This window comes from Camelina sativa, chromosome 5, assembly GCF_000633955.1.
Source record: "Camelina sativa cultivar DH55 chromosome 5, Cs, whole genome shotgun sequence".
In the NCBI taxonomy this organism is placed as follows: Eukaryota; Viridiplantae; Streptophyta; class Magnoliopsida; order Brassicales; family Brassicaceae; genus Camelina; species Camelina sativa.
This window is the reverse complement of record NC_025689.1, coordinates 841681-867697: the sequence shown is the minus strand read 5'-3', so window position 1 is coordinate 867697 and position 26017 is coordinate 841681. Positions and strand designations below refer to the sequence as shown.

Sequence of the window (26017 nt, the reverse complement as noted above, 5' to 3'; positions counted from 1 at the left end):
AAAAAAAAAAAAAAAAAAAAAAACCTTTAAACACTTAAGATATCGACTTTGAGAGAACTACTTTAGTCTTTCACCGATGACAAACACAAGAGTCCATGCAATTAACTCGCAAGAAAAGATTAGTGATAATCGTGATCATAAAATCTGGGACTGTGAGAGTCCTCTCTATGATTCTTACGAACTCGCCTCTTTTGCTCACATCATCGAACGTCAACTAATGCCTTCTTTATCTCCTTTCACTCGGCAGTCTAAGTCTGGTGTGACTCTACGAGATTTGATGGATAAAAATAACGAAGAGTGTTCCTCTGCGTCGACTACGACTACGAAGGTGCGTTATATTAACACGAGTAAACATTCGAATGGAAAGAAGAACGACGAAAAGAAGGAACGAATCAATAAGAAGAAAACGTTTGGTTGTTTTTCTTTTTGCTAACTAAAAACAATAAAATTGTTTGCTTGTAGTTTTTTTCGTGTAATTCTTGTTACAATAAGTTGTTCTTCTAATATGTACGCAAGTCATTTTTCAAAAAATATGTACGCAAGTTTTAATCTTTTTTTTCTCGAGTTGTTTTGTGTGATGAAAATTGCGTTTGTTTCAGAGATCTTACTTTAAGATAAACTGAGTTGTGATATAAATTGGGAATAATTCATTTTGCTCCCAGCCTCCCATATAACTTTTGTGTAAGGATTTTTTTTCTTCTATAACGTACGACTACAAATATAGTTTTCGAGTAGCCCACTCACCATATATTTTCAAATGGGTCTAAATCGTTACCTTTCGATTAGTCAAACAGAGTGATTTAGTACATTTGTAGAGAACTGATCTTAGGCCTAAAGCTACAAGGCAACTCTTCCTCAAATGAAAACCACCACCACTTGATTAAGTTTAAGGATCTTTGTTAATTTAAAACGTTTATAGCCTGAAACTCTGTAGTACTACCTATAGAAAAGAGATTATCGGAATATAATTAAATTCTGATAATGTTTTTTGTTAAGATCGAAATATATAAAGTTATTTTATATTCCTATGATAAAATTAATTTCTACATTATCTAAATATAAATGATATTGGAATAAATGATTTATAAATTATACAACTATTAAAAAATCATTTATTAAAAAAATACAACTATTATTGATTTATTCCAACTACATTTATTAATCATTTAAGTTGTATTTTTTATAATAAATGATTTTGGTTGGTATTTATTTACTTTTTCTGCCTAGTAAAAAATATGTTCCGAGTGGGCTTAAGGTTACAGAGAGAGTGAGCAAAAAGAAATACATATGTTCCGAGTGGGCTTAAGGTAACTCCCTTAGAGGCCCATATTTAGGATCCAATCCCTAGTACAAAGCACAAACCTTATTGAGTGGGAAGTGCGTGAAAACATAAAAGCTACTCTATTTGCTTTTACCTTTTGTATAAAGTAATTATATATATACTAGTGTAGTGTAGCCTTCGGTTCAACGACCATCTTCTAATTTTTGTTTGTTGCTTTGTTTCTTTCTCGAATGAAAAATTGGAATAAGATTGATTCGTTTCCCTCGTTCAATCTTTTGAAAAATCTTCGTATCTTAATTTTTGACAAATCTTCGTATTCAAAATCAGTAGAACTATATATAAAAAAAGTAAATGAGAAATAGACAACTAACCACTTTCCACCACACCCTCATCAATTTAATGTTACCTTTATTATTGTCTCAGAACCAGTTTGGCCTTTTGACCTTAACCTTGACTTTTCTATCCCTTCAGGCTTCAGTGTTATTTTTTTTATAGTAATTCTCTTACAGTTTAAACTTTAACCAGCATTACACTTACTTACTTTTTTAATGTAATAAGTAAATTCCAAATTACACACTATGGAATTCCAAACTTAAAACATGGAAAAAAAGTAAAAGGTATAGGTAATCTTTAAAATACTACATTCCTTTGGTGGTGGCTCTGAAAGTGAAAGAAGGGAAGAATTAGAAAACAATGTCCCCACTTTGTAGATTGGCCCGCCCAAAATAAATCGATTTGAAAGTTGAAAATCTCAGTTTCCTAGAGTCTCTCTCTCTCTCTCTCTCTCTCCCTATTATCTTTTGGTTTCAAGAATGAAGGCCAGGAGACTTGTTCATCTTCTTCATCTCGTTAGAGACTTGACAGCAATAACAAGTCTTCTTAATTTATCTTCTTGAGTCGGTTATTTAGTATCTTTCTTGTAAGCTGAGTGACAATTTTGTTTAAATTTCTTCTGGTGATGGCCGAGTCCACGATCCAACTAAGGCTGGTTCGTTGTCCCAAGTGCAAGAATCTCTTACCAGAGCCTAAAGATTGCTCCTTTTTCCAGTGTGGTGGTTGTGGAACCGTTCTTTGCGGTTAGTTTCCATTTTCATCTTCTCTTTAGCTGAACAAAGTTCAACTAAGATAGCATAATTTCGAGATTAGTTCTTGTTTTTGACTGTTTCAACCACTCCTTTTAAGTTTCTTATGTCGATTAGGTCAAAAGGGTAAAACAATTTTGACCCAACAGAGTGTTTTGTTTGTTTGTTTTGTTCTGTATGTAAAGCCAAAAACAAGGACCGTGAAGCAGATTTGGTGTCGGTTGAGTCCGTGGATAATACAGCCAAAGAAACTGAAGTAAACTCTGCTTTAAGTGATGATGAAAAATCTGATTCAAATGCTTCATTAAGACACCAACATAATAATGGTCAAACAGAGACTTGGGATGTTCACAGTGATCCTAGTTCCAAACTGAATGTTGTTAATTCTGGTGATAACGATTCTCAACCGGGTTCGGCTCGGTTAAGGCGAAGAACAACAAAGAGATGCAATTACGAAGGTTTCAGATTCTCCACTTCTAACTACTTTACAGATCCTCTGTCTAGTGATGAAGCAATTGATCAAGACAGAGCTGGACTGGTGAGAAAATTGGATAAGCTAAAAGAGCAGCAGCTCTCGAGTTCTTCTTCAAGATTCGGAAAGGCTCCATTGCGGTTATTCAGTTCTGGGAAACATGTTGCAAGTTCTTCATATTACCATCACTATCCAGAACCTGAACCTCCATATCTTTACAGCAATAACCCTGATGTTAATCAGTCTCATGTTTCAGCTTATGGAGACCCTCTCGGGATCCAGATGCGTGAAAGAACTCTGCAGCCATCTCATCTGCACAACTCAAGACAGTATATTGCCAATAATGGTCATGATTTGTTTGATACACACCCGAGAAATGGGATGTTACATCAATCAACTTGCTCGTGTTCCCACTGCTATGATCCATATCATAGAGCTTCAGGCTCAGTGTTTCCTCCCTCAGGATTGCCTGATGCTCTGCATAGTGCTGGTTTTTACCCTCATGAGAGAAGTTTTGGTTTTGATACTTCATTGCATAGTCCGAGAACCTTCGTCCCGCATCCTCCTGGTCCACAGCCTCATGGAAGATGCCAGAGTGGATTTGAGGATGCGCGTATGAATGCTATTTCTCGTGTTCGTTCCCGTAAAGCTGTATCATCTTCAAGTGGTACTCGTCTAATCCGCCCTGTGGCTGGTGGTGCACCATTTATAAACTGTAAAAACTGCTCCAAACTTCTGAAATTGCCAGACAAAACAGATTCTGCGACGAGAAAGCAACAGAGAATGAGGTGCGGAGCCTGCTCTTGTGTAATAGACTATTCCTTTGTTGATAAGAAACTCATTCTCTCTACGGATCCTGCTTCAGCAAAAAAAGCAGAAACTCATAGTAGGCTGAATTGGGTAACTGCTGCTAACTTCTCTTCTGATGACTATGATAATACTGCTTACGAGTTCCATGCAATGGATAGAGGACTAACCGACGTATCAACTGGTCTGACTTTGAATTCTGACAAAGCTCAAGAAATGCAGACTGCGGATTCTACTTCTCCTAGTGTGTCTGAAGACGAGCTAAGTTCAGACAGTTCAACAGAGAAAGTTACTTCTGATTTACCTCTTCACAAACACTTTGAATACTCTTCGATTAATGTAAGAGACCGGTCTGGGCCAAGGAGCCAAAGTTCTCGTTCAGAACAGGACAGGGTCGTGCTGAGCAAAACAGCCATGAGACAAAACTCTATGAGAAAAGATTCAGTAGCAATTGAGATGGACGTTAATGATTACTCTCACAACAATGAAGTGTCTCAAGATTCTGCCAATGACTATACAGATGATCAGGGAAGAGCCAAGAAGGGTGGATTTGCGAGTATTGTGAAGAATAGCTTCAAGGATCTGAAGAAGTCTATACAGAACGAAGGTAGAAGTAATGTCTCAGTAAATGGGCATCCAGTAGCTGAACGTCTGGTGAAAATGGCAGAGAAGCAGGCTGGACCAATCAGGCCAGGAAACTACTGGTACTACATGAGGTCCTTCAAATCTCATTAATTTTTCTCACCTACTAGATCTGATGGTTATCTTCTGTCCTGTTGGTACCAGGTACGACTACAGAGCTGGATTCTGGGGAATAATGGGAAGTCACTGTCTTGGAATATTACCGGTAAACATCAACCAATGAATTGTATTCTTCAATCTCTCTTCATTTTCTTCAGAATGTGTACTAAAACTGGCGAAAGGTGACACTTTTCTTACAGCCTTTCATTGAGGAGCTCAATTACCCAATGCCAGAGAACTGTGCTGGCGGAACCACAAAAGTCTTTGTGAACGGAAGAGAGCTTCACCAGAAAGACCTGCGCTTGCTCACTGCCAGAGGTCTCCCACGCGACAGAGATCGATCCTACACTGTTTACATCTCAGGTAGAGTTATAGACGAAGATACCGGTGAAGAGCTAGATAATCTTGGCAAACTTGCCCCAACGTAAGCTTCCCCACAAAGCCTATACCATTTCTCTTTAGCCTTACCATTCTAGTTAATGTATCTGACTTTGATGCTAACATGGTCAGGGTGGATAAGCTAAAGCGTGGGTTCGGGATGAGAGTTCCAAGGAGAGCTACATGAAGAAATCTAAAGGATTGTTCATGAACATCCCAGTTATGTTGTTGTATTCTCTAAACATCCGTGTTTGATTATACTAACACATTCTAAGCTAAACTTTGATCTAACTCCTACAGAGACTTATAATCAATGTAAAGGATGAGAATGAGGAAAATGAAATATCATTATTGGCAACAAGATTCTAAAACACCAAAAAGATCAGTGTATTCGAAAGCTTCCAAAATCATTATTGAGCCTTACTACAAGAACTAAATGTTTCAAATCACATGATTAACACACCACATTTTTCTGTAGCATCATCCCATATTGTCTTTTCTCACTTGTTTGTTGAAACATTCTTCTTTTGCTCCCCTTTTGTTACCTGATCATAAAAACTCCATAAGTCAAGACTCCAAAACTAAAATTTTGGATCAAAAATACCAAAAAAAAATGATGAATTGGTTTTATGTAATGAAATATCATAGATACGGATCAAAGTCAAAAACTTTATAGCGTAGCAATTTGATTTCTGAATTCAATCCTAATAAAGGCAATCATGATCCATCAATTGAACCTATGAAAAACAGAGTATTTTCAATTAAAGGATGATCCTTTCACGCCTCAAGGTTCGAAAAAGGGGCAATTACTAACGCATCAACAGTATTTGCGATCCGGATAAGAACAAAGGAGGGAAAAAAACCAGCCAATCTAGATCTACCGATCGAACAAGAGATAGAGAAGGAGAGAATACGTTTTGCAAGACGAATCCGACGGCGACGGCGGCAATTACGGCTCCGCCGAGGATAACAGGTGGACCGGACAGCAAACTCCACTTGCGGTAAATCATCCTTTTCTCCTTCTTCTTCTTTTTCTTCTTCTTCTTCTTCGGAACTTTTTCGTTTTGGTCTTCTCCGACTAATCAATCCCTTTGTTCGATGAAATCGACGACACAAGTCTCTGTTCGAGAATGGGCTCGTTACTGTTAGTTCTCAATTGGGCTCAAGGCCCATACTAATATTATTGATTTGAAACCTTGGATTAATTTAATTGTGGTGATTTAAAAATTAACTTCGTTGAATGGAAGAAATAATTAGTTTTTTTTTTACTGTTTCAAATTCTCTTTTTTTCCGATTCAAACAGTATATTTTGAAAAAATAGGAAAAGAATTATACTTTTGAAAATGTTCATCCAAATAATTGCATCTTTTTAAGTTTACAAAGAAAGCACTTTCATAATTCAATCATTCAAATGTCTTTCTACCAAAAAGAAATTAACAACTTAAACTATCTAATAAACCTTAATACAATCCTTTCTTTATTAAAATTGTCATCAAGTACAATCCAACTTCATAGGGAAATTCATAAACCCTGCTGAAAGAAAAAAAAAAAGAAAAGGGCAAAAAATCATGTAAAAATCCTAAAAGCCTAATCTATACTAGTAATATAATTACTGCCATCATTAAAGAGACGATTACATTAATCAAAGGGCAGACCACAACCAATCCTGATCGATAATATTGTCCAACGATGAGAAATACGAATCAGCAGTTTCAGAATTCTTAAGAGAAGCAGGTGCTGTTACAATCTCGCTTGTAATCCCAGATCCTGATGTCGCAGGAGAAAGCTCTCCCAAGAAAAGGTTACTTTTCCACTCACCATTCTCAAACTCATGGTTAAGGAAAGAAAACGTTCTGAAAATGTTCTTCTTGTTCTCCAGATCTTCGAGATTTATCATCATCGCTTCTTCGGATTTCTTCGGTTTCATCATGTCTTCAGATTTCTCTGTGACATTCACTCTGTTTCTTCCTTCTTCGAACATTGAAACAGAGAAGTTCATGTTCGTCGACTTCGGGGATGTGATGATGTTGTTACAAGTATGGTTTCCGAGATACTTCACTTCGTAAACCGAAGGATCTGTGTCTGATTTCTGAACTTGCTTCACTGCTACACAGTTTTGTGTGAATCGATGCGTGCATCTGTAATATGCTCTGTAAATAAACAGAGAGAAACAGAGACATTTAGTATATTCCCCAAAAAAGAAAGAAAAAATCAAAACTTTTGAAATTTCCCAAGATGGATGGTGGGTTACCTAGGATTTTTGGATCCATGAATCTCTTTTTGTCCATATTTTCTCCAGCAATGACCATCTTCAATTGAACCATTCTCTTGTCCTGTTGTAACAAAAACCTTAACTTTCTCTGTCTTCTTGTCCGATGTTTTCCTGCAAATCCCAAAAAAAAAACAGAGGAATCAGAACACATGTACAAAAAAAGTACCTTGGAACTGAAACAGAGACAAAGAAAGAATCAATCTTATACCTCTTTTTGAACATGATTTTAGAATCCTTGTCGTTATCGATCTCAGGGCTTCTACGTTTAAGGGTGTTCTTGTGTTCGTTGAGGCTCAACATGAAAATAGCATTCTGGTAAACACGGAGGATCTCAGAGATCAAGGTTTTGTTTGAATCAGCAGAAGAAGAAGAAGAAGAAGTGTGTTTGAGATTGCTCATCAATCGATTCGCGAGATCTTTCCCTAGTTCGAGTTCACTGATCACAAGTTTCTCTTCCATCATCATCTTTTGCATTCACTCACTTACAAAAGAATTTAGAATAATTTTTAGGATTCTCTCTGTTTTCTTTCTTTTTGTTGAGTGAGATTGGTTTGTGAGTTTCGTGTGTTAAGTGTGTCTATTTATACATGGACGAGATGATGAGATTCTGTGCTTTGTACTATGTCCTTGTGCTGCTTTTAGTGCTTACACAATAAGTTCATTTATTTTATTTTTATTTGTTTTTTTTTTGGTTTTTTTAAAAAGCTTAGCCTAGAAGAAGTTGTGTGGAAAAGAGAAGGATCTTGGATAGAAATTGTCGTTTGTCCAAAAAAAAATAAAAATAAATAATAAAAAAATAGAAATTGTCAAAAAAGGTTGGAGACTATTATTTTCACTGGTTTGATATTATTAGATTATTATATATTTATATTTTGACAAAAAAAAAATTATATATTTATATATATATATATATTTTGCTAAATTTGTCTTAATAATAAATTAATAATGTTGGAATGAGTCTGGTGGGTTACTCGTTTCGGTTAACAAAAGAAAATTTATACAGTAGTTGCTAATTCAATACCGTATTAGGCTATATATATATTACTATAATCCTTCTTTATCTTATTATTTCCGATCTATAAATTAGAGCAACTAATGATCATATATCAAGTACTTATCTATAAAGCGTCAACTATATCACCCCAATCACAATAGAAGATCCCAAATCTGGTGAGTCTCACTCAATCGGTTTAAGCTAATATATCTTATTTTATCTATGAAAATTATTCAAGACGACGAGTGAACCAATAAACTAAATGCTTGAAAGACCTCCCCTGCCGCGTTATTAGATCCGGGTTGAATGTCTTTTGTTTCGCTGACGTGAGACCCGTACGTGATCTCATTCCAATTATTGCGTCACTTCTAATTTTACATTCGTTTTTGAAAGATTAGCTAAATTACACTCTTTTATTTATGATACAAACAAATATTTATTTAAAATTTTACAACGTATAGTTCATTTATTTGCATGTACTTTATAGCTGTTCGATTCACATATATTTTTTCCAACCATTTCATATTGGATTTTGATTATGTAGTTCTTTATATCTCTAGGGGGTCAAAGATCGAAATTATAGTGCCCCTAAAAGCAAAATCAAGAATCTATGGATCAGATCAAACCATGCAGGTGTTGTTTTGAGAAAATAGATCAATGTGTCTTTTTCATTCACACAATTGACAGTGACGTGTTTATCATTATTAATACGATTAAATTCGAAACCACGATGATCCATCATTTTGTGGCATTCACCATCGTATTTGAATATATAGAATCAAACAAAAGGATACAACACATACGGAAAGAAAATAAAAAACAGGTAAAACAAAAAATATGAATCACCAAAATACAATCTATTGTTTTGGAATTTATTAATTATATGTTATAGCACCAAAAAAACAATAGATGAATTTTTAAAAAGATCTCGAGACTGATATGCTGAAAATTTACGTTTACAATTGTCCATTTTGTCTTTTCGTTTAAATTTTACGATTGTCCATGTTATATGGCAGAACATATATCAGTAATGTCGCATGACACTTTTTTTTTTTTTTTTTTTTAAAAAAATTTTCAATTTTGCTCAAAGAACAAACAAATTTGTGTGAATCTAGATGAAACCTAACCTTATGCATTTGCCATATTCATCGTGCTGAACTTCGTCAGTTTAATATTTGTGGACAGTAGATAATATTGATAATATCCACATTATTGTAGTCTGTATGTATCCTATGTTCCTCAGATATAGAGACTTTGTAGCTTTCTGAGTCCAAACTAATTTCTTGGAAGTAAGTGTCTAGAGGCTGCTGCTTGAACTTAATTAATTACTCAATAGGAAATATAATTTAATATTTTTCGAACTGAATATTTATTCTGCGACGCGTCTACTGCTAGTTTAACGCGTCTGGTCAAAAGGAATAGTTTATGACTAACTAAAAATTAAGTAAAATGGCCGAGTGGCATATGCACATGGCCTTTTAGCGCGGAAAAAAAATAACTCTAATCACAATTATCAAAAATTAGTCATGTATGCATATGGACTATATGAATATGATTGGTGCCTCCTTAAAGGTTAATCACTTAATCTTAATCTAGGTTGTTCTTTCTTGCTTTGAACTGATAAGAGTGATTTAGAACTATACAGCTTTTTAAGTATCTTAAGTTCGCAACCATAATAAATCAATAAGAACAAAAACGCTCCCTGTGTGTTTGTCTCCCAATTATTTTTGGAACATGATTGTGGATGTATTGTAAACCTTTTGAGTAGATCAATGTAATCAACTACTGAAACCCAAAAGAAGAATCAACAAGGGAAGAAACAAAAAAAAGAAAAAAAAAAGAAAAGGAAACTGACTTATTTACAATCTGATAGAGATTATAGATAAACACATACTGTATATGTATGTACCAGATTTTATTAATAATACATGTTACGGTCAAAGACAAACAACAAAATTATGTTCAATATTTGTTATAATGGTTCATTTTGCTGCATGAAAATTTTGTATCGATATTTGACATACTAATTAAGTAGTATATGTTACACAAATATTCGACAAGTAATATACGTGATGGTTTTGGGAAAGGAAACATCCAAATACGATTTCCTTATCGACGGGGGAATGATAAAAACGACTACCACTGATACAATTCAGAATAGATATATATGTATCTACCGAAATATAGCCAACACTGATCATAAGATATTATTTGTACAACAAAAAAAAAACGAAAATTAAGGTAATTATAGATTTTTTTGGGTAATTTCCATGAAAGGTCTTTGGGTGCGTGTTGAAAAAGATATAACGTCCTTTAGAGACCCACACATGTCACGTCTGTATGCCGAACAAATATTATATCTATTTCTATTTTTTTCTTGTTAGCAAATAACAAAACTAAATATACCCATATTATGTTCATTTTAACACAATGAAAACAAACGTATGTTTGCCATCAACATCTTAATAAAAATTGATTAAGGGTATTGACTAATTCACATCTAGATAAATATTTTCTTTGTTGGGTCGGAATTCTTATTTATATTTTAATCTGTTAAAGTTTGTATATAGTTTTGATTGATAATGTCTCGAACCCCATAGAACAGACAGGAAAACTATATATTTAGTCTATTTGTCAAACAGATTTGGTTGGATACTCTGATATGATGACATTTTGACCAAATAGCATAAGAGTTTAGATTTATTTGGAAAACTGAAGAATTTTAATAGGAGTAGTTGTTTCACAGTGCTGAATGACTTCTCTTTTTTTGTTTTCTTTGGTAAACAAATGACTAGCATTATTGCGAAACAAAACTTCACTTTCATAATTGATAAAAAAAAACATATGTAGAATTGATGTTTTAAAGCATAAAATTGTCAGAATTGTGTTTACCAGTAGGTGTTAAAGGGTACTTAAGACTATGGACAAAAAGAGTTAGACTGAAATTTTACAAAAACTCAAATTCGTTGAATATCTTACGACGTGTAAAAACTACTAGATTTTAGTTCATATGATATATATAATACTAGTGCACTAATGAATAATAAAAATACAAAGAAGATGAAGAGTAAGAATATCTATATTGGTGTCTGCCGCATTGAAAAAAAAATCAAAGTGTTAGTCACGCCAAGTGTGAACACAGAAAGTCCTGTAAAGATGATGAGCATGCACGTGGGAAAACATCTTAGCACCTTTCATTGTATTTGTCTTTTTACATAAAGTTGTCGAGTTTTTCAGCGAGAAAAAATAATAATCTTGGCCACATAATTATATATTGATTTACACTGGGGAAAAAGAAAATGATAGAAACAGTGAGGGATCAGAGAATATGGGAACATAAATCGTAAATTACCACGAATTCTTTGACCATTTTTTTCTTTCTGTTAATTATGAATTGTAACATAATCGAACTAGAAGTTTTAATTTTCAAAAGCAGTTGCATTGTTTAGGCTACTTCTAGAAATAGAAGGCTAGAAGCCTAGAACGACACGATCGATTATGAATCAAATATCTCACAACTTGCATGCATGTGTAGTTGTGAACTGTTGAAGTCTGTTGTGTACTGTTGTGAAAAGGCGTGTCACCTTACGCTGACCGTCCGTGAATAATTTCATCTCGAAGTCTTTAACTGAATTATGGGCTTTTAGTTTCTATTTGGACCCAATATTAACGAGCATTCTCCTTGGGCTATAATTTAGGCCATTTCCAAATTTTTTCAAAAACTATCTTTTCTCTTTTTTTTTTGGACAAACTATCTTTTCTCAATTCATCTTCGTTTTTGTTTGTGAAAAAAAATCTTGACCGTAAGGTAAATAGTGACTTTTTCTTGTTTGATTCAATATTAAGATTTAGAGTTGATTTGAGAAAGACGTCAAGAGTACAGGAAATTGTGGTTTTAGACTTTTAGTCTCACAAGAATTACAAATGCGATGATTTGTAGAGATGGATGATAAGAAATTTGAATCCTAAGCAAATTATATTTATATCGATAATTATACATTCCAAAATAGTAGTAATCAAGGACAGGTACATTTCCTTTTTTTTTTCTTGTCTTGTGAATTAAAAAAGGAGTGGAATTTTTTTTTTAAATAATACTATTAGAAGAAGAAGAAAAAAGAAAAAAATCATTTCCTAAAAAACTCTCTACGTCTGTTGGCGAAAACGACGCCGTGCTTCATAAGCCAATATCTTTCTATCTCCTCCGGCGTCCTCCCCGGGATCCTTCCGGCGATCAACTCCCACCTACGTGCCACGTAGGATAAACTAACAGTCAGTTTTAAGGAAAATTACAAAAATACCCTTTATTCTAATAATAACCGGATAAATTTCCTCATTCGATTAAATTTGAATAGGAACCGAACCGCAAAATCGTATGACCAACCAAACAGGATTCAAAGTTAATTATGTTTCATACAAACATACTGTAATCAAAATTGGAGGAAAACAACGAAAATCAAAATTGAGAGTTCCATAAAATAAAAAGTTGAAATGAAAAACCGAACCAAAAAATCATGTTAAACACAGTCATTGACAGCTCGGTTAGGTTAGGCCCAAATAATTTAATAGGAAAAAAACAAAATAAATATAAAGAAACGACCGACTAATAAGTAATGACTAATGACTAGTGAGAAATCAAATCAAAGCAGATTGGAACAAAAAAAGAGTTGTAACACCCAAAAAGAAAAATATGTTACAATCAGATGGATCGAGAAAGAGTATCTAACCTGTCGCCAACGAGTTTGTACATACGAGAAATGAGATCTTCTTCTTCTTCGGACATCTTCACAGCTTCCCATTCGATGCTACTCACCTCTGTCAACAAAAAAAAAAAACAATAAATAAGATCAGAAACACGAAACCGGAACAAGAGACAAAGAAAGAAAGAAATAATTATAGACCTTCGGAACAAGAAGCCTTGGCTTTGCTCTGCCTCCGTCGGCGTTTATCCATTCTTTCCGTCTTCTCTGAACGAAACATGAACTAATCCCGTCGTCGTAAACACAGAGAGACACAGAGAGAGAATAAATCTCGAGAAACAATAACTTCTTTTGGACAAGAGCTTTGTTTTCTTGGAAAGGAAGAGAGTGAGAAAGAGAGAGGGGAGGGGACTAGGGAGGGGCTCGAAAAGGTAAAGAATATCAAACTGATTATTATATAACTGCGCGTGTCTGATTAATTCCTTTGAATAATTAAATTTATTAATATTATCATCCACCCTTATTTTATAGTTTTATACTACTATATACTGATTATAATAACACTAATAATTTAGTTCGATAGGAGAGAAGAAAACGAATCTGTAGACTGTAGCTCACTGTGTATCTGTGTGTGTGTTGTTGCTCCAACGGCCTGGTTCATTACAAGAGAAGAACGACAGATACAACCATAACTACTTCTATCATTTATTTCGTTTTTATACAAATAACCTTTGACTTGCGGTTGTAAATTTCCTCGTTTATAAAGAGAGAGAGACACACAGTTGGAGAGAACTAAATAAGGAGCCTCTCCTCCTCTCTGGCTTTGACTTTTGAAAATACCATAATGTCCCTTACTACTCTGTGTTTTCCAAATTATCAAAATATCCCTTATATATTGCATTATTTTTTAATATAAGAAGTCAATAATAACACCACGCACAAGTGATATATGTTGCAAGCCAAAAAAAAAAAAAAAAGAAAGAGATAAAATTCCAGATATTGTTTTGAAAGTTTGATATAAGAGGGAAAGTTTGGTAGAAGGAGGACATACACCGAAATAAAAACAATAATATAATTAGATGAAAGTAGAAAAGAAATAGAAATAGAAAGAGAGTTAAAAAAGAAAAACATATAGTTAGTTCGAAAGAACATATCTCTATGTATCTTTCATATATTCCTTTGGTCTGATAGTAATGTCGTGAAAAGTGGGCGCAACACCCGTATGGTTGTTGTGCGTCTCACTCTCATGGTCCGATGTGGTCCGTAAACGTACTTATTTTTCCTTCATTAACTTAATTACAAATATGCTTTAACCGCATCTCGAGACCGTTTTTTTGATTACTTATTTCAAGGTTTTATCTATTCACATTTCACACTTATGGAATTTTAATACCACATTTGTTGTATAACAAACAAAGCTTTGACTCAGAGAGAAAAGGCATGAATCAGACAAGTATATCTAACAACAATTATTTATGACATGAGGTGGTTACAGCTATTAAATAAATAACTAGAACAGACTTTGAAAAATACATGAGATTAGTTTGCCTGCCCTTTTTAATTTTTTAAAAACTGTCTGTTTATTTATGATTTGTAAGATCTGCAATGCGCAGAGGGAGATATCACCCGTAATAATAATCTACAATATCATGATGAATTAGCTGCTCTATGAAGAAAATTATAGAGATAACTTGCAAAAGCGAAACAGTTTAAAACTTGTCAAAGCTTTGATGTCTATTGTCAATTCTAACAGTTATGTTTTTTTTTTTGGGACTTGTAACAGTTATGCTAAATGTTGTTTGTCACACTTACATTACATGTTATATGGGATTTGTTAGACAGAGTTCTCAAATGTTACATGTCGGCCTAATAAAAAAAGCCTGGGCCTTTTGATTGTTTTAAATTGTTAGCGATCCGTCTGAGCAGTTGAGCCCATACTAAAAAAGCCCATGCATATCTGGATAAAGAGAGAGTACGTATACAACACGCACATCTAACCATACGACGTCGTAACATGAACGCAAAAGCCTTTATCTATCAATCAATCAAATCATTTATTAATTAATATAATTTGGTCGGTTTAACAAGTGTTTACGTGGTTATAAGCGTTAGCAAGGAAATGGTGAGTTTTATGACAAAAGGAGATGATTTATGGAAAGTGTTTGACTTGTGCTACCGTTTTTTTTTCTTTTCTTTTTGATGAAACTGAAAGTCTCAAATTCCAAGGCGATAAATGGTCAAGCACCCTCCACGCTCGTCCTCTCTTTTGACGTCACGTGTCTATCGCCGCGCTCGTCCGGAATTTGTCAGCATCTGTTCGCCACGAGGCGGTCAGTTTCCCCGACGTTAAAGTTCTCCGGCTAATGATCACACGTGTCGTGTTCCCATTGGATAGTTACTTCAGGCAACAAAGCCAACTTTTCGTGACGAACTTTGTTTTTTTTTTTGAATTTTATTTTGACGTTATATTGCATTGGTGGGTCCGATAGGATTAATGGAACTAACGTATGGATTATATAATTGGTGTGAAAATGAATGAATGTGTCTGTTTCATTAAAATTCATGCGTTTTTATTAAACAAGTCCAAGTCACAGATGGGGTTGGTTCACGTGGTCTAGTGCGTGGTTCGTGAATCGTGACGGCTTCAGTTTTTCTTAAGAACATAAAGTACATTATTAAACTGAATTATTTCATTTCATTATTGTATATAAATGCCAAAAGCAATTAATACGAACTTCTTTTGATAATTACAATGTTACAAAATACAAAGCCAATGTCAGTTCTTTTGAAACGTCCGTAACGTCTTTCTGAGGGGAAAAGAACACGACGTTTTCAATTTTCACTCGGGTGTTTATGTTCAACACTGCTGTATACACAACTATAGAAACGCCAATTGTAAAACTAATTTACAATCATCTAGTAAACTTTTCTTTATAAACTAGTTAAAAATTATTTTGTCACTAGATATGTTTTCGATTTTTTTATACAACAGGTCCTAAATAATTGCACGGGCAGGTCCTCATGTGAGCTAATTATTGTACGTCGGCTAAAAATTAGAGCTATTAGTAACCAATAGTAGTATAGTACTGTGGTGTAAGTTACATAACTTTATTTGTAAAATGTAACAAACAAGCATATTTATGTTGAAGAGAGGACAATAATTTAAAGAGAAGAAGAAAAAAAAAAGATAATAATGACATAAGTGTAGCTGAAAATCTTAAAATTAGAGAAAATATACATGTTTAGAGAACTTTACAGATCGATAAGAATAAATGATACGAATAAAAACTGAAAATAATAATTTTCAGAATTGTATGAGACTTTCAAAAATATAGAGTTATAAGTAAAATCAATATAGTGATTATAATATAGATAATATATAAAAAATATTGACGATAGGTTAATAAATATCGGTCTTTATTTATAATCACAGTTGATCTCGATTGATTTTCTAAGATAAAATCACGATAATTGAATACTTAAATAGATATTTTTTGTTTGTCATCTCAATTGATCTTGATCGATTGTTTTGATCAAACTTTCAATATAAATTACTATACAAATATTTACGATAAACATTAGTTTTTATTTATGATAACGGTTGATGTCAGTCGATCTTCCAAAATAAAATCACGATAACGGTTGATGTCAGTCGATCTTCCAACATAAAATCACGATAACGGTTGATGTCAGTCGATTTTCCAACATAAAATCACGATAACTTAATAATAAAATATTAGTTTTTGTCGTTATCGATTTAATTCGATCGATCTTTCATCGTAAAATAAAGTAAACTAGTATTAAAAAGAATATAGTATGCATACAGTTAAATTGCGTAGAATTAGTTTGAAAACAAAATATAGAAAGAGGGAATCAAAATATGTTGTATATGATATGAGGATATATTTGTTCTGGATTTAGTTCTTCTTGTTACATAAACAAAATGGAAAATAATAAAGTGGTCCTGATGGGAAGTGTAGTAAAAATAGAAAAAGAAAAAAGAGATACTATTCCCGGAGACTGAAGAGTACAGTGGAGCAGGTCCATGCCATCTCTCCTAACAACACTCACTCAACAACTTGCTATTAGCTTTCACTAGCTGTGTTTATACTCATAGCTTTCACTCAACATTCAACAACATATATAGCATATCTCAATACAAATATGTAAATAAGCTTTGTTGTAAAAGGAAACTGAGCTATAATAGACAAATCGGTAAAACTTTACTTTATACAGTAGTATCAAATTATTCCATATATTGTATAAAAACACCAAAATTAAGTTCAAACTGTATTAAATGAGAAATAAAGTACATTACCTTTTCAATTAATGTTACGTACTTAAAAGTAGAAATAAATTAAACCAAAAATCCGGTTTTAATTTTTAACCCAAACATTGATTAAAGTAAGAAAAAAAAAGGAAGTCTGAGTGTACATATAAATGTCGTTTGTGGTGAGAGTGATTCTTTTACTCCCTTCTCAAGCGGACGTCGCCGTCTCTACTGCTTCTTCTTCTAACTCTTAGCTCCATCCTTTTTTTTTCTTTTTTTTTTTGGGTAGAAGCTTCAATTTCAAGTCTGTGTAATGGCGTAGCTAAATCTCTGGTTAACTCCGGTTCTTAGCGTTTTCTTTTGTTCTCTTTTGCTCTCCTTCTACAAATAAAAAATCGCCGGATCTTGCTTGCACGAACTTCTCCGACGCATCTTCTTTCACAGAGTTTGCGTCGTTTTATAAAAAATCCATACTTGTTTTCTGGGAAAATTCGTGTTGTGTGTTTTTGACTAGGTCTGACTGAATCTTAGAGTCGACGAAGAAACCTGTGTGGGGAGTGTAGCTTTAATTTTAAGGTGAGACAACTTGGATCTTTCTAGATGATGATCTTGCTCGTTTGACATTTTCGTTTTTGTAATTAGAGTGTTAAAAAAATATGTTCTTCATTTATTTACAGCTTTCTTTTGCACACCACCATCTCATATTACAGAATTCTATAGGATGAACTTCAATTGTACTTAACTAAAGAAGATTACTTTGTGTTTAATCAGGAACTCTGTGTCTGTGTCTAGATCTGTTCGATTTATGGAGTTAGGACTGTAGATTCTTTGTTTGATTAGGATGCAGACAGGACCATGTTGTGTTTTTGGATTACTTGAGATTTACCATCTCTCAACAGTTCATCGTACTGCTTTTTTTTTTTAATTGTGAACTTCGTTAACTCTGTTATTAAGAAGGTTTGATGATGATGAACTATTTTTGTTTAGTGTGCCCTTAATAACTTATATACTTTGAAGATGGTAACTTTATGAATTAATTAATATATTATTACTTAGATTCTGCTGTGTGTGTCATCTCCCCTTGATGATTCCTAATAAACAATGTTAAAAAGGATTCACTTTTCATTCTGCTGGCTTAATAGCTTATCATTAGCAGTGTGTCAAAGATGCTTCCTTTTTTTAATCAATCATTCTTTTTTCCCTTACATGGGGCGAATTAACAAATTTGAGTATTATTCAGGTTTTGTATTTGGTCAACAACATCAGAAACAGGCGTGCGGAGATGTTGAGCTTTCTAGATTCAGTTGTTGTGGAGAATAGTTGTGAACATTGAAGGATTCGTGGTTTTTATACTCTGCTCTAATGAAGAACGAACAGGTTCCTCCGTAACACTCTGTCTACCAAATTTTTTCTTATTCTTACTAATTTACTATGTTGCTTTAAAATTGATTATTTTTGCAACTTTTGCTATTCCAAGTAACAGTAGCTGTTCAATTTCTATAACACTGTCCAATGATTAGGAAGTTGAACCATGATACAAATTTTCTTAATTAAGAAGTATTGGTATGCTTGATTGTAAGAAAATGTTGTAGGCTACTTCAGCATTGATGTTTTCAGATTTTGCCAAGAAGTGAAAAGTAAAAGAAGGTTTTTATTTGATTACAGACCACACAGGAGTTGCAGTCTTCCACCCAAGGTGAACAGAAACTTAAACAACCAATAGAAGCTCCTGTACAAGATTCTGGTTCTGCATCTGGCTCTAGTAATGACGCTAGGAAAGTTTCAAGGGAAGATATTGAATTTGTAAGAACACTTTGCCCACCTTCCCCTCTATATATACTTTCTTGTATCTTTCTATCATTTGATATAAAAAAAACCATATTCTAAATGATTGATGCAGGTCCAAAATTTGATAGAAAGATGTCTTCAGTTGTACATGAGTAAAGATGAGGTCGTGAAGACCCTCTTGTCCCGTGCAAGGATTGATCCTGGATTTACAAGCTTAGGTAGTTTCACCTATGCTTTTCGATTTTAAGCATTATCAAAGTAACATTGTGTAGTAACTTTTTCCCCTTTATGAAAACATTCTTGTGAATTTTAGTATGGCAGAAATTGGAAGAAGAAAACGCCGAGTTTTTCAGGGCATATTACATCAGAATGAAACTAAAAAGGCAAATAGTTGTATTCAACCATTTGCTTGAGAACCAGTATCAGCTCACGAAGTATCATGCACATGGGAAAGCTCCTATGGTGGTCCCGATGCAGAACGGGATTCATCCCATGGCACCTGGTATGTTCAACTCCTTATATCACTAGCAAACTTGTTCAATCATTTGCAAAGCTTTTCTATTTTGTGTTTCACTCTTATTAAACACTAATGTTTGCAACGCAGTGAACAACATGCCCATGGGATACCCAGTACTACAACCACATCCTCAGATGCATGCTCGAGGTCATCCCCATCTTGATCCTATGGGTGGAGTGTCAAGCTGCCATGTGGTTAGTGGAATCCCTGCACCTGCTAATTTCCAACCAATGAGGATGAACTCAGGGAATGAGTAAGAAGTATCTTTGTGCTTTTTTCTTGTTTCTTTTCTGGTGCCTTAGACTTGAAACTAATTCCCACAGCTGTTTCTGGTGCTTGGTGTAGTATGGTAGTAGATACAACCATGGCTGATCCAGCTCCAGTGATTCCACCAAGCAGTGGTATGTCGGATGTGCCAGTGAGTCCAGCTTCTGCAGGGTCAGGTGGACACTTTCCCTTTGCTGCTTCAGATATGCCAGACATGGGAATGGACACGGCAGCTCTTGATTCTGCTTTCACATCTGATGTCACAACTTCAGTAGGGTTAGAACTTGGATCAGATGGAGGAGCTGGAAGTTCTAGAGACCCTCTCAGGCCATTTGATCAGATACCTTGGGACTTTAGTCTCTCTGACCTCACAGATTTGTCAAATCTCGGAGGTAAGCTCTCTCTCTATCCAAAGCCATTGCTAGTTTTAGCTCAAAAACTTTAAATATACGTAGGTAGATGGCTCCATATCATCCAAGTAAATGTCTCATAAATGGAGTTATATACTTTGCAGATTTAGGAGCCTTAGAAAACTATCCAGGTTCTCCTTTTCTTCCATCCGATTCTGACCTTATGCTCGATTCTCCCGAACAAGATGACATAGGTAAACATTAAACTCTTCATTCTCCATCCAAAAGGATCGATCTTATAAAGAATGGATTGGAAATGATGTGTTTCAGACTTGGTTTGCTTACAGATTGTAACTAACCAAACTCTTCGTTTTTATGTATCCCGTAGATGAATTCTTAGTGGATCCGGTCCCAGAACCTCCATGTCCTCAGTCAGAAGAAGACAAGTTGTAGATTGGCCCCGCCCAGAAGTAATCTTCCAAACCAATGTTAATGGTCCTGTCTGCATATATTATGTAATTAAAGGTTGTTTTCATATAAATCTCTCAAGTCTTTAATGTAAGGTCATGTTCACATCTAGCAAGCAAGCAAGCAAGCTAAATGATCTCTTTTCTTTTCATCTTCTAATGTTAATGGGGATAGACTTAGATTAATTGGGTCAGTGTTGTCCTTTATTTTGGGACTCTGCAAGCATGTTGTAGAGTCCCTACCATTGTATAAAAACATCTTCCAATAATCTATGTTCTTGTTCAAGTAGTCCTTTCTTTCTCTTCTTCGAAGAATGATTACTTGTTATTGTCTAGGAGAATGACGTACCCGGAAAAAGTTTAAAAAGTCACTTTAAGACTAAACAACTAAACATCCAAACGAGAATTTTAAAACTTGTACAATTTGTAATAGAAAATCATTGATTTTTTTTTAAATTTTGACATATGTAGTAGACTAATCAACAATTGTGGATTCAGAATTTGAGATGCAAGCAGGTGTTCGTAAAATTACACCGATGACTATACATAGTTACTCCCATGACTAGTATATGTAATGGTAGCGCTAGCGACCGACGACGATGTATACAACACATACAAGTTAAAATCACCAATAGTAGCATGGAATTTGCTATCAAAGTAGGAATACGTACGTATTAGTATTATTTTTCATATACATATTTCGTTCGTACTCAAGGAAAAAACCAAACTTTTGTTGGGTTGACTGACTAAGTCTTCGTCAAAAGTCAACTCTATCCTTTTTCCTACAATTATTATTATTAAATAGTACTTGTCTTTTCTTGTGTTCCAGACTCGTTTGTTCTTCACTTGTTCGTTTTCAATTCAAAGTAGTAAAATTAGAACTCTATCATAATGTTTAAACAACTCTCTCTTTACTTCATCCTATTTCAGGAATCTAATTAAAATCCTCTGTTCACTTTGTATACTAAAGAATAAAGATCCTCCTCTCGAGTCAAGGTTTTAATCTTTATAACTTTGGTCTTCATTTCGCAACTTCTTTCAACTTACAAATATTGTATATTTACTCTGTTTCGTCAAATCACTCTGTTTTTCTCAGCTGCTCTCCTTTTTTTGGTTTCCCCCGCAGGTTTAAGAATCTGTGGAAGAAAACAAGCAGAGATGATAGAGATGATGAATCCCCAAAGACACAAATTCGTAAGGTTTGTATCAATTATCTCCTTTTTGATTTTAGCAGTGTATGGTTGATAATTACGAGTTTATGATGAAGTGATATTGATCTCAATTTTATTATTGATCTAGGTTTAAGGGAGATGATGAGTATTCGACCAACACTACTACTACTACTAGATCATCAGTAACTTCAGTTATGAGAACTGTTAGACGAAGCTTCGAAAAGGGCTCAGAGAAAATCAGAACCTTTAAGCAGCCACTGAGCTTTCATTCAAGGAAGATTAATAATAAAGAAAACAAGAAGAAGATACTAAGAGTGATGAATCCAAACGACACTTATCTTCAAAACTGGAACAAGATCTTCTTGCTTCTCTCTGTTATTGCTTTAGCCTTTGATCCTCTGTTTTTCTATATCCCAGTCGTAAACCCCGACAGTTTCTGTCTTTACCTAGACAAGAAACTCCAGACAATCGCTTGCGTTTTCCGCACTTTCATCGACGCTTTCTATTTGGTTCACATGCTGTTTCAGTTTCATACCGGTTTCATCACTCCTGCTTCTCGTGGTTTTGGAAGAGGAGAGCTTAATGAGAATTCTAAAGATATCGCCTTAAGATACCTCCGCTCATACTTTTTAATCGATCTTCTTTCGATTCTACCTATTCCGCAGGTATAAATGTTTCCTCAATCAAATCTGTATTTCAAGATTTTGGTCTGAACTCTGAAGTGTTTTACATTTTCATTGCAATTACAGGTAGTTGTTCTAGCTATTGTTCCAAAAGTGGCACGACCATCCGCGCTGGTAGCAAAAGAGCTATTGAAATGGGTAATATTTTGCCAATATGTTCCGAGGATAGCACGGATCTATCCGCTTTTTAAAGAAGTAACAAGAACTTCTGGTTTGGTAACTGAAACTGCTTGGGCTGGAGCTGCATTAAACCTATTCCTCTACATGTTAGCTAGCCATGTAAGGAAATAGTATTCTTTCTCTTTGCTTTCTTTACTCAACTTTATAATGTTTACACAAATTTTGGATTGGTCAGGTTTTTGGGTCGTTTTGGTACTTGATTTCGATAGAGAGAAAAGATAGATGTTGGCGTGAAGCGTGTGCTAAGATACAGAGATGCACTCATGCATACTTATACTGTTCAACAACACCAGGGGAAGACAATAGGTTGTTTTTAAACGGTTCTTGTCCGTTGATCGATCCAGAAGAGATAAAAGACTTGACGGTTTTCAACTTTGGTATATTCGCTGATGCTTTGCAGTCTGGAGTTGTGGAGTCAAAAGATTTCCCCAAGAAGATTTTCTATTGTTTCTGGTGGGGTCTCCGCAATCTTAGGTTTGTCACATCTAAACACTCTTAATTTAGTTACCTAGCTAATGGATGATGAGTATGATTTTTTTATGCATGTATATATAGTGCTTTGGGCCAAAACTTGAAGACGAGTGCGTTTGAAGGTGAGATCATTTTTGCGATTATCATTTGCATCTCTGGACTAGTCTTGTTTGCTCTACTCATTGGAAATATGCAGGTAATTATATATTCTATTTCTTCTTTGAGCTCAAGCTCTCTTAAGTAGGAATCCATACTAATTGTTAAAGATTTTATATGATTTGTAGAAATATTTGCAATCAACTACTGTAAGAGTTGAGGAAATGAGAGTGAAAAGGAGAGATGCAGAGCAATGGATGTCTCATCGGATGTTGCCAGACGATCTGAAAAAACGTATCCGTAAATACGAACAGTATAAATGGCAAGAAACCAAAGGAGTTGAGGAAGAAGCTCTTCTCTCTAGTCTTCCAAAAGATCTCAGAAAAGACATTAAACGCCATCTTTGTTTCAAATTGCTCAAAGAGGTAACCTTTTCACCATAACTACGTAATAGTAANTTTTTTTTTTTTTTTTTTTTTTTTTTTTTTTTTTTTTTTGATTTTATTGTTAACGTAAACAAATTTTTATTTCCAGGTTTTATTCGGTGCAATGGCGGACATGGGCAGCATGTTTTATACAAGCAGCATGGAAGAGATATTGTAGAAGGAAGCTCTCAAAGGCTTTACGTGAAGAAGAAGGCAAACTACATAGCACACTTCAGAACGATGATTCAGGTGGCAATAAACTTAACTTAGGTGCTGCGGTTTATGCGTCGAGGTTTGCGTCTCATGCTCTGAGGAATCTTAGGGCGAACGCAACAGCACGAAATTCTAGATTCCCTCATATGCTATCTTTGTTGCCTCAGAAACCAGCTGATCCTAAGTTTCCTATGGATGAAACCTAATTGGGTTTAGAGATAGAGTAGGCCAAGAAGTNTAATACTTAATCTTCTTGAAGCTTGAATTAAATTTACATATGTTTTGTTTTATTTTCAGGTCCCTTGGTTTCAATCTATGGATGATCGATTATTAGACGCTCTATGTGCTCGTCTCAAAACGGTTCTTTACACAGAGAACAGTTACATTGTGCGCGAAGGTGAACCAGTGGAAGATATGTTGTTTATAATGAGAGGAATTCTTATAAGCACAACAACTTATGGTGGCAAAACTGGATTCTTCAATTCGGTTCGCTTGGTTGCTGGTGATTTCTGTGGAGATCTTCTCACTTGGGCATTAGATCCTCTCAGTTCCCACTTCCCTATCTCTAGCAGAACCGTTCAAGCTCAGACAGAAGTCGAAGGCTTTGTTCTCTCGGCTGATGATCTCAAGTTTGTCGCTACTCAGTATCGTCGCCTTCATAGCAAGCAAATCCGACACATGTTCAGGCAAGATTTTCAATTGAAAAAATGCATGCTGAGTTAATCATACGTGTGTGATTGAATGTGTTGGGTTTTACTGTTTTGATCTCTTAGTCGGATAGTTTCTGAAGTTAATTACCTTCAATATAATAAGTTAATAACCCTAAAGATTCATAACCTACCCTTGTAACTTGTTTCTCAAGTTACCTTTGATTTTTTTTTTTTTTTTTTTTTTTTTTTTTTTTTTTTTTTTTTTNAGGTTTACAGATAGAATAGGCCAAGAAGTAATCTGTGTAGTGATCATTAGTGATGATTTTAAACAATTATGTATCTGTGTTTGTATAAAATCTTCAATAAAATTTTCTTACCGGGGTGATTTGGTGACCATGACGTTTTAATTTATACCGACATATATAACAAGCATCGAGTCTCTACTTATATAACAAGCCGACTTATATAACAAACATAAACTCTCTCTACTAACGCGAAACATACAATAGCATATTTCATATACTAACAATACTAATGTCCATAGTTTCATATCCCATATCCTCACCAAACGACCTGTATCAATTCTTTTTCTTTTTAAATGACCATCCAAATTTTTTATTTTAGATAATATTTAACAAAGAAGAAATAAGAGCCACTACTAGTGTTAACACAAATATATTTTCTACACACTTAAACCTAAATAATAAAAAATCAAAGAGAGTCAATACAATTATACAAATATATATATATATATATATAAAATTATGGTATAAAAGTTTACCATGATTTTAAAAAAGGTACAAGTTTGAACTATCTAAATCATGTAATAATATAGTTGATTTGGTATTCTCAATCTTGTAATCTAGATTAAGAAAAAAAAATATTCAGGAAAATACAATAAAAATTTGTACAAAGTGTGTTTTGGTGGTCTATGATTTAATGTACTTGTGAAATGACATTCACCAATTTGAGGTATGTACATTTTGTAACTGTTAGTATATTTTATTTATGTGCTAAGCTTTCTTCAGTTTACATCCATATTTATTTATTTTGTTTTCTCGTATTTTTTTAATACTTACCAATTATTTGTGTTTGAATATGATTATTATTTTTTTTTCTTATAAAGGTGTAATTTATCATAAAATGTTTTCAATATTAATTGTTGATTTTAGATTTAAAATATCTTAGATCTATTATAATTGTTGAGAAATTCCATCAACTAAATATTATCGATTAAGTATTTATCTAAGTTCAGTATTGTTCAACTTTAACGTAATCTAGAATTTTCTTTCAACACACCATATAATAGGTCTTCAAACAGACACCACACCTATCTTTTGTAGATTTAACTTACCCTAAAAAAAGTCGAATTTCTTAGTTTTACCATATCAAAATAATACTCATGGTTTGTTTAAGATATGAATTAATGCAAGCATTTTTTGTTTTGGGGGCTCAAACTCAACACAATGCAATGTAGACCACGAAATTTGCTACATTTGAATTAGGAATTTGAATATATTGTTAATTTCGCTACATGAATGAATTATGCATAGATAACTTGCTAGATAGCTGATTGTAGATCAATTATGATTTAACGGATGGTTCTTTATCTGACATAGCTACAATAACTCAATAAGTTGTACATAAAACAGAGTATTCAAGTCAAATTTGATTCAAAGACAAAGAGATAGAGACACTGAGAATGCAAAAGCAGATTCACTTCTTGTCATTCTTCTTCACCAC

The 26017-nt window shown here is 34.1% G+C and overlaps 6 protein-coding genes across 6 annotated transcripts; 3 read left to right on the top strand and 3 right to left on the bottom strand.

Annotated features, from left to right (window-relative positions):
• On the top strand, positions 2003-5056 carry LOC104784677. Its single transcript, XM_010509727.2, has 5 exons — positions 2003-2358; positions 2550-4347; positions 4430-4490; positions 4585-4808; positions 4895-5056. The coding sequence occupies exons 1-5, from the start codon at positions 2241-2243 to the stop codon at positions 4947-4949; spliced, it is 2256 nt and encodes a 751-aa protein (XP_010508029.1). The 5' UTR covers positions 2003-2240; the 3' UTR covers positions 4950-5056.
• On the bottom strand, positions 5092-5854 carry LOC104784676 (succinate dehydrogenase subunit 8, mitochondrial). Its single transcript, XM_019245606.1, has 2 exons — positions 5677-5854; positions 5092-5307 (listed from the first exon to the last, which is right to left on the bottom strand). The coding sequence occupies exons 1-2, from the start codon at positions 5770-5772 to the stop codon at positions 5263-5265; spliced, it is 141 nt and encodes a 46-aa protein (XP_019101151.1). The 5' UTR covers positions 5773-5854; the 3' UTR covers positions 5092-5262.
• On the bottom strand, positions 6223-7606 carry LOC104784675 (probable WRKY transcription factor 46). The gene is made up of 3 exons (XM_010509726.2): positions 7243-7606; positions 7014-7145; positions 6223-6912 (listed from the first exon to the last, which is right to left on the bottom strand). Exons 1-3 carry the CDS (start codon positions 7506-7508, stop codon positions 6405-6407), a joined length of 906 nt encoding a protein of 301 aa, XP_010508028.1. The 5' UTR covers positions 7509-7606; the 3' UTR covers positions 6223-6404.
• LOC104784674 (transcription factor CPC) lies at positions 11998-13462 on the bottom strand. Its single transcript, XM_010509725.2, has 3 exons — positions 12927-13462; positions 12753-12840; positions 11998-12270 (listed from the first exon to the last, which is right to left on the bottom strand). The coding sequence occupies exons 1-3, from the start codon at positions 13003-13005 to the stop codon at positions 12153-12155; spliced, it is 285 nt and encodes a 94-aa protein (XP_010508027.1). The 5' UTR covers positions 13006-13462; the 3' UTR covers positions 11998-12152.
• Positions 17181-20673, top strand: LOC104784673. Its single transcript, XM_010509723.2, has 9 exons — positions 17181-17571; positions 18236-18372; positions 18661-18798; positions 18896-19001; positions 19097-19285; positions 19388-19553; positions 19646-19959; positions 20082-20171; positions 20306-20673. The coding sequence occupies exons 2-9, from the start codon at positions 18358-18360 to the stop codon at positions 20368-20370; spliced, it is 1083 nt and encodes a 360-aa protein (XP_010508025.1). The 5' UTR covers positions 17181-17571; positions 18236-18357; the 3' UTR covers positions 20371-20673.
• LOC109124765 (probable cyclic nucleotide-gated ion channel 3) lies at positions 21221-24445 on the top strand. The gene is made up of 8 exons (XM_010509722.2): positions 21221-21380; positions 21511-21583; positions 21684-22221; positions 22306-22518; positions 22595-22893; positions 22975-23086; positions 23175-23411; positions 23922-24445. The coding sequence occupies exons 2-8, from the start codon at positions 21543-21545 to the stop codon at positions 24345-24347; spliced, it is 1866 nt and encodes a 621-aa protein (XP_010508024.1). The 5' UTR covers positions 21221-21380; positions 21511-21542; the 3' UTR covers positions 24348-24445.

Excerpts from the sequence above, each read along its gene's own strand:
- LOC104784673 (XM_010509723.2), top strand. Across the intron at positions 19,002-19,096 it reads TCCTGGATTTACAAGCTTAG|TATGGCAGAAATTGGAAGAA; the intron begins GTAGTTTCACCT and ends TGTGAATTTTAG. Across the intron at positions 19,286-19,387 it reads GATTCATCCCATGGCACCTG|TGAACAACATGCCCATGGGA; the intron begins GTATGTTCAACT and ends TTTGCAACGCAG.
- LOC104784676 (XM_019245606.1), bottom strand. The coding sequence starts at position 5,772 with ATGATTTACCGCAAGTGGAGTTTGCTGTCCGGTCCACCTGTTATCCTC. Across the intron at positions 5,308-5,676 it reads TCGGATTCGTCTTGCAAAAC|GTAACAAAAGGGGAGCAAAA; the intron begins GTATTCTCTCCT and ends TTTTATGATCAG.
- LOC109124765 (XM_010509722.2), top strand. The coding sequence starts at position 21,543 with ATGATAGAGATGATGAATCCCCAAAGACACAAATTCGTAAG. Across the intron at positions 22,519-22,594 it reads TCTACATGTTAGCTAGCCAT|GTTTTTGGGTCGTTTTGGTA; the intron begins GTAAGGAAATAG and ends TGGATTGGTCAG. Across the intron at positions 22,894-22,974 it reads TGGGGTCTCCGCAATCTTAG|TGCTTTGGGCCAAAACTTGA; the intron begins GTTTGTCACATC and ends ATGTATATATAG.
- LOC104784675 (XM_010509726.2), bottom strand. The coding sequence starts at position 7,508 with ATGCAAAAGATGATGATGGAAGAGAAACTTGTGATCAGTGAACTCGAA. Across the intron at positions 7,146-7,242 it reads AAAATCATGTTCAAAAAGAG|GAAAACATCGGACAAGAAGA; the intron begins GTATAAGATTGA and ends TGGGATTTGCAG. Across the intron at positions 6,913-7,013 it reads CATGGATCCAAAAATCCTAG|AGCATATTACAGATGCACGC; the intron begins GTAACCCACCAT and ends GTTTATTTACAG.
- LOC104784677 (XM_010509727.2), top strand. The coding sequence starts at position 2,241 with ATGGCCGAGTCCACGATCCAACTAAGGCTGGTTCGTTGTCCCAAGTGC. Across the intron at positions 2,359-2,549 it reads TTGTGGAACCGTTCTTTGCG|CCAAAAACAAGGACCGTGAA; the intron begins GTTAGTTTCCAT and ends CTGTATGTAAAG. Across the intron at positions 4,491-4,584 it reads ACTGTCTTGGAATATTACCG|CCTTTCATTGAGGAGCTCAA; the intron begins GTAAACATCAAC and ends CTTTTCTTACAG.
- LOC104784674 (XM_010509725.2), bottom strand. The coding sequence starts at position 13,005 with ATGTTTCGTTCAGAGAAGACGGAAAGAATGGATAAACGCCGACGGAGG. Across the intron at positions 12,841-12,926 it reads CAAGGCTTCTTGTTCCGAAG|AGGTGAGTAGCATCGAATGG; the intron begins GTCTATAATTAT and ends TTTTGTTGACAG. Across the intron at positions 12,271-12,752 it reads TACAAACTCGTTGGCGACAG|GTGGGAGTTGATCGCCGGAA; the intron begins GTTAGATACTCT and ends CGTGGCACGTAG.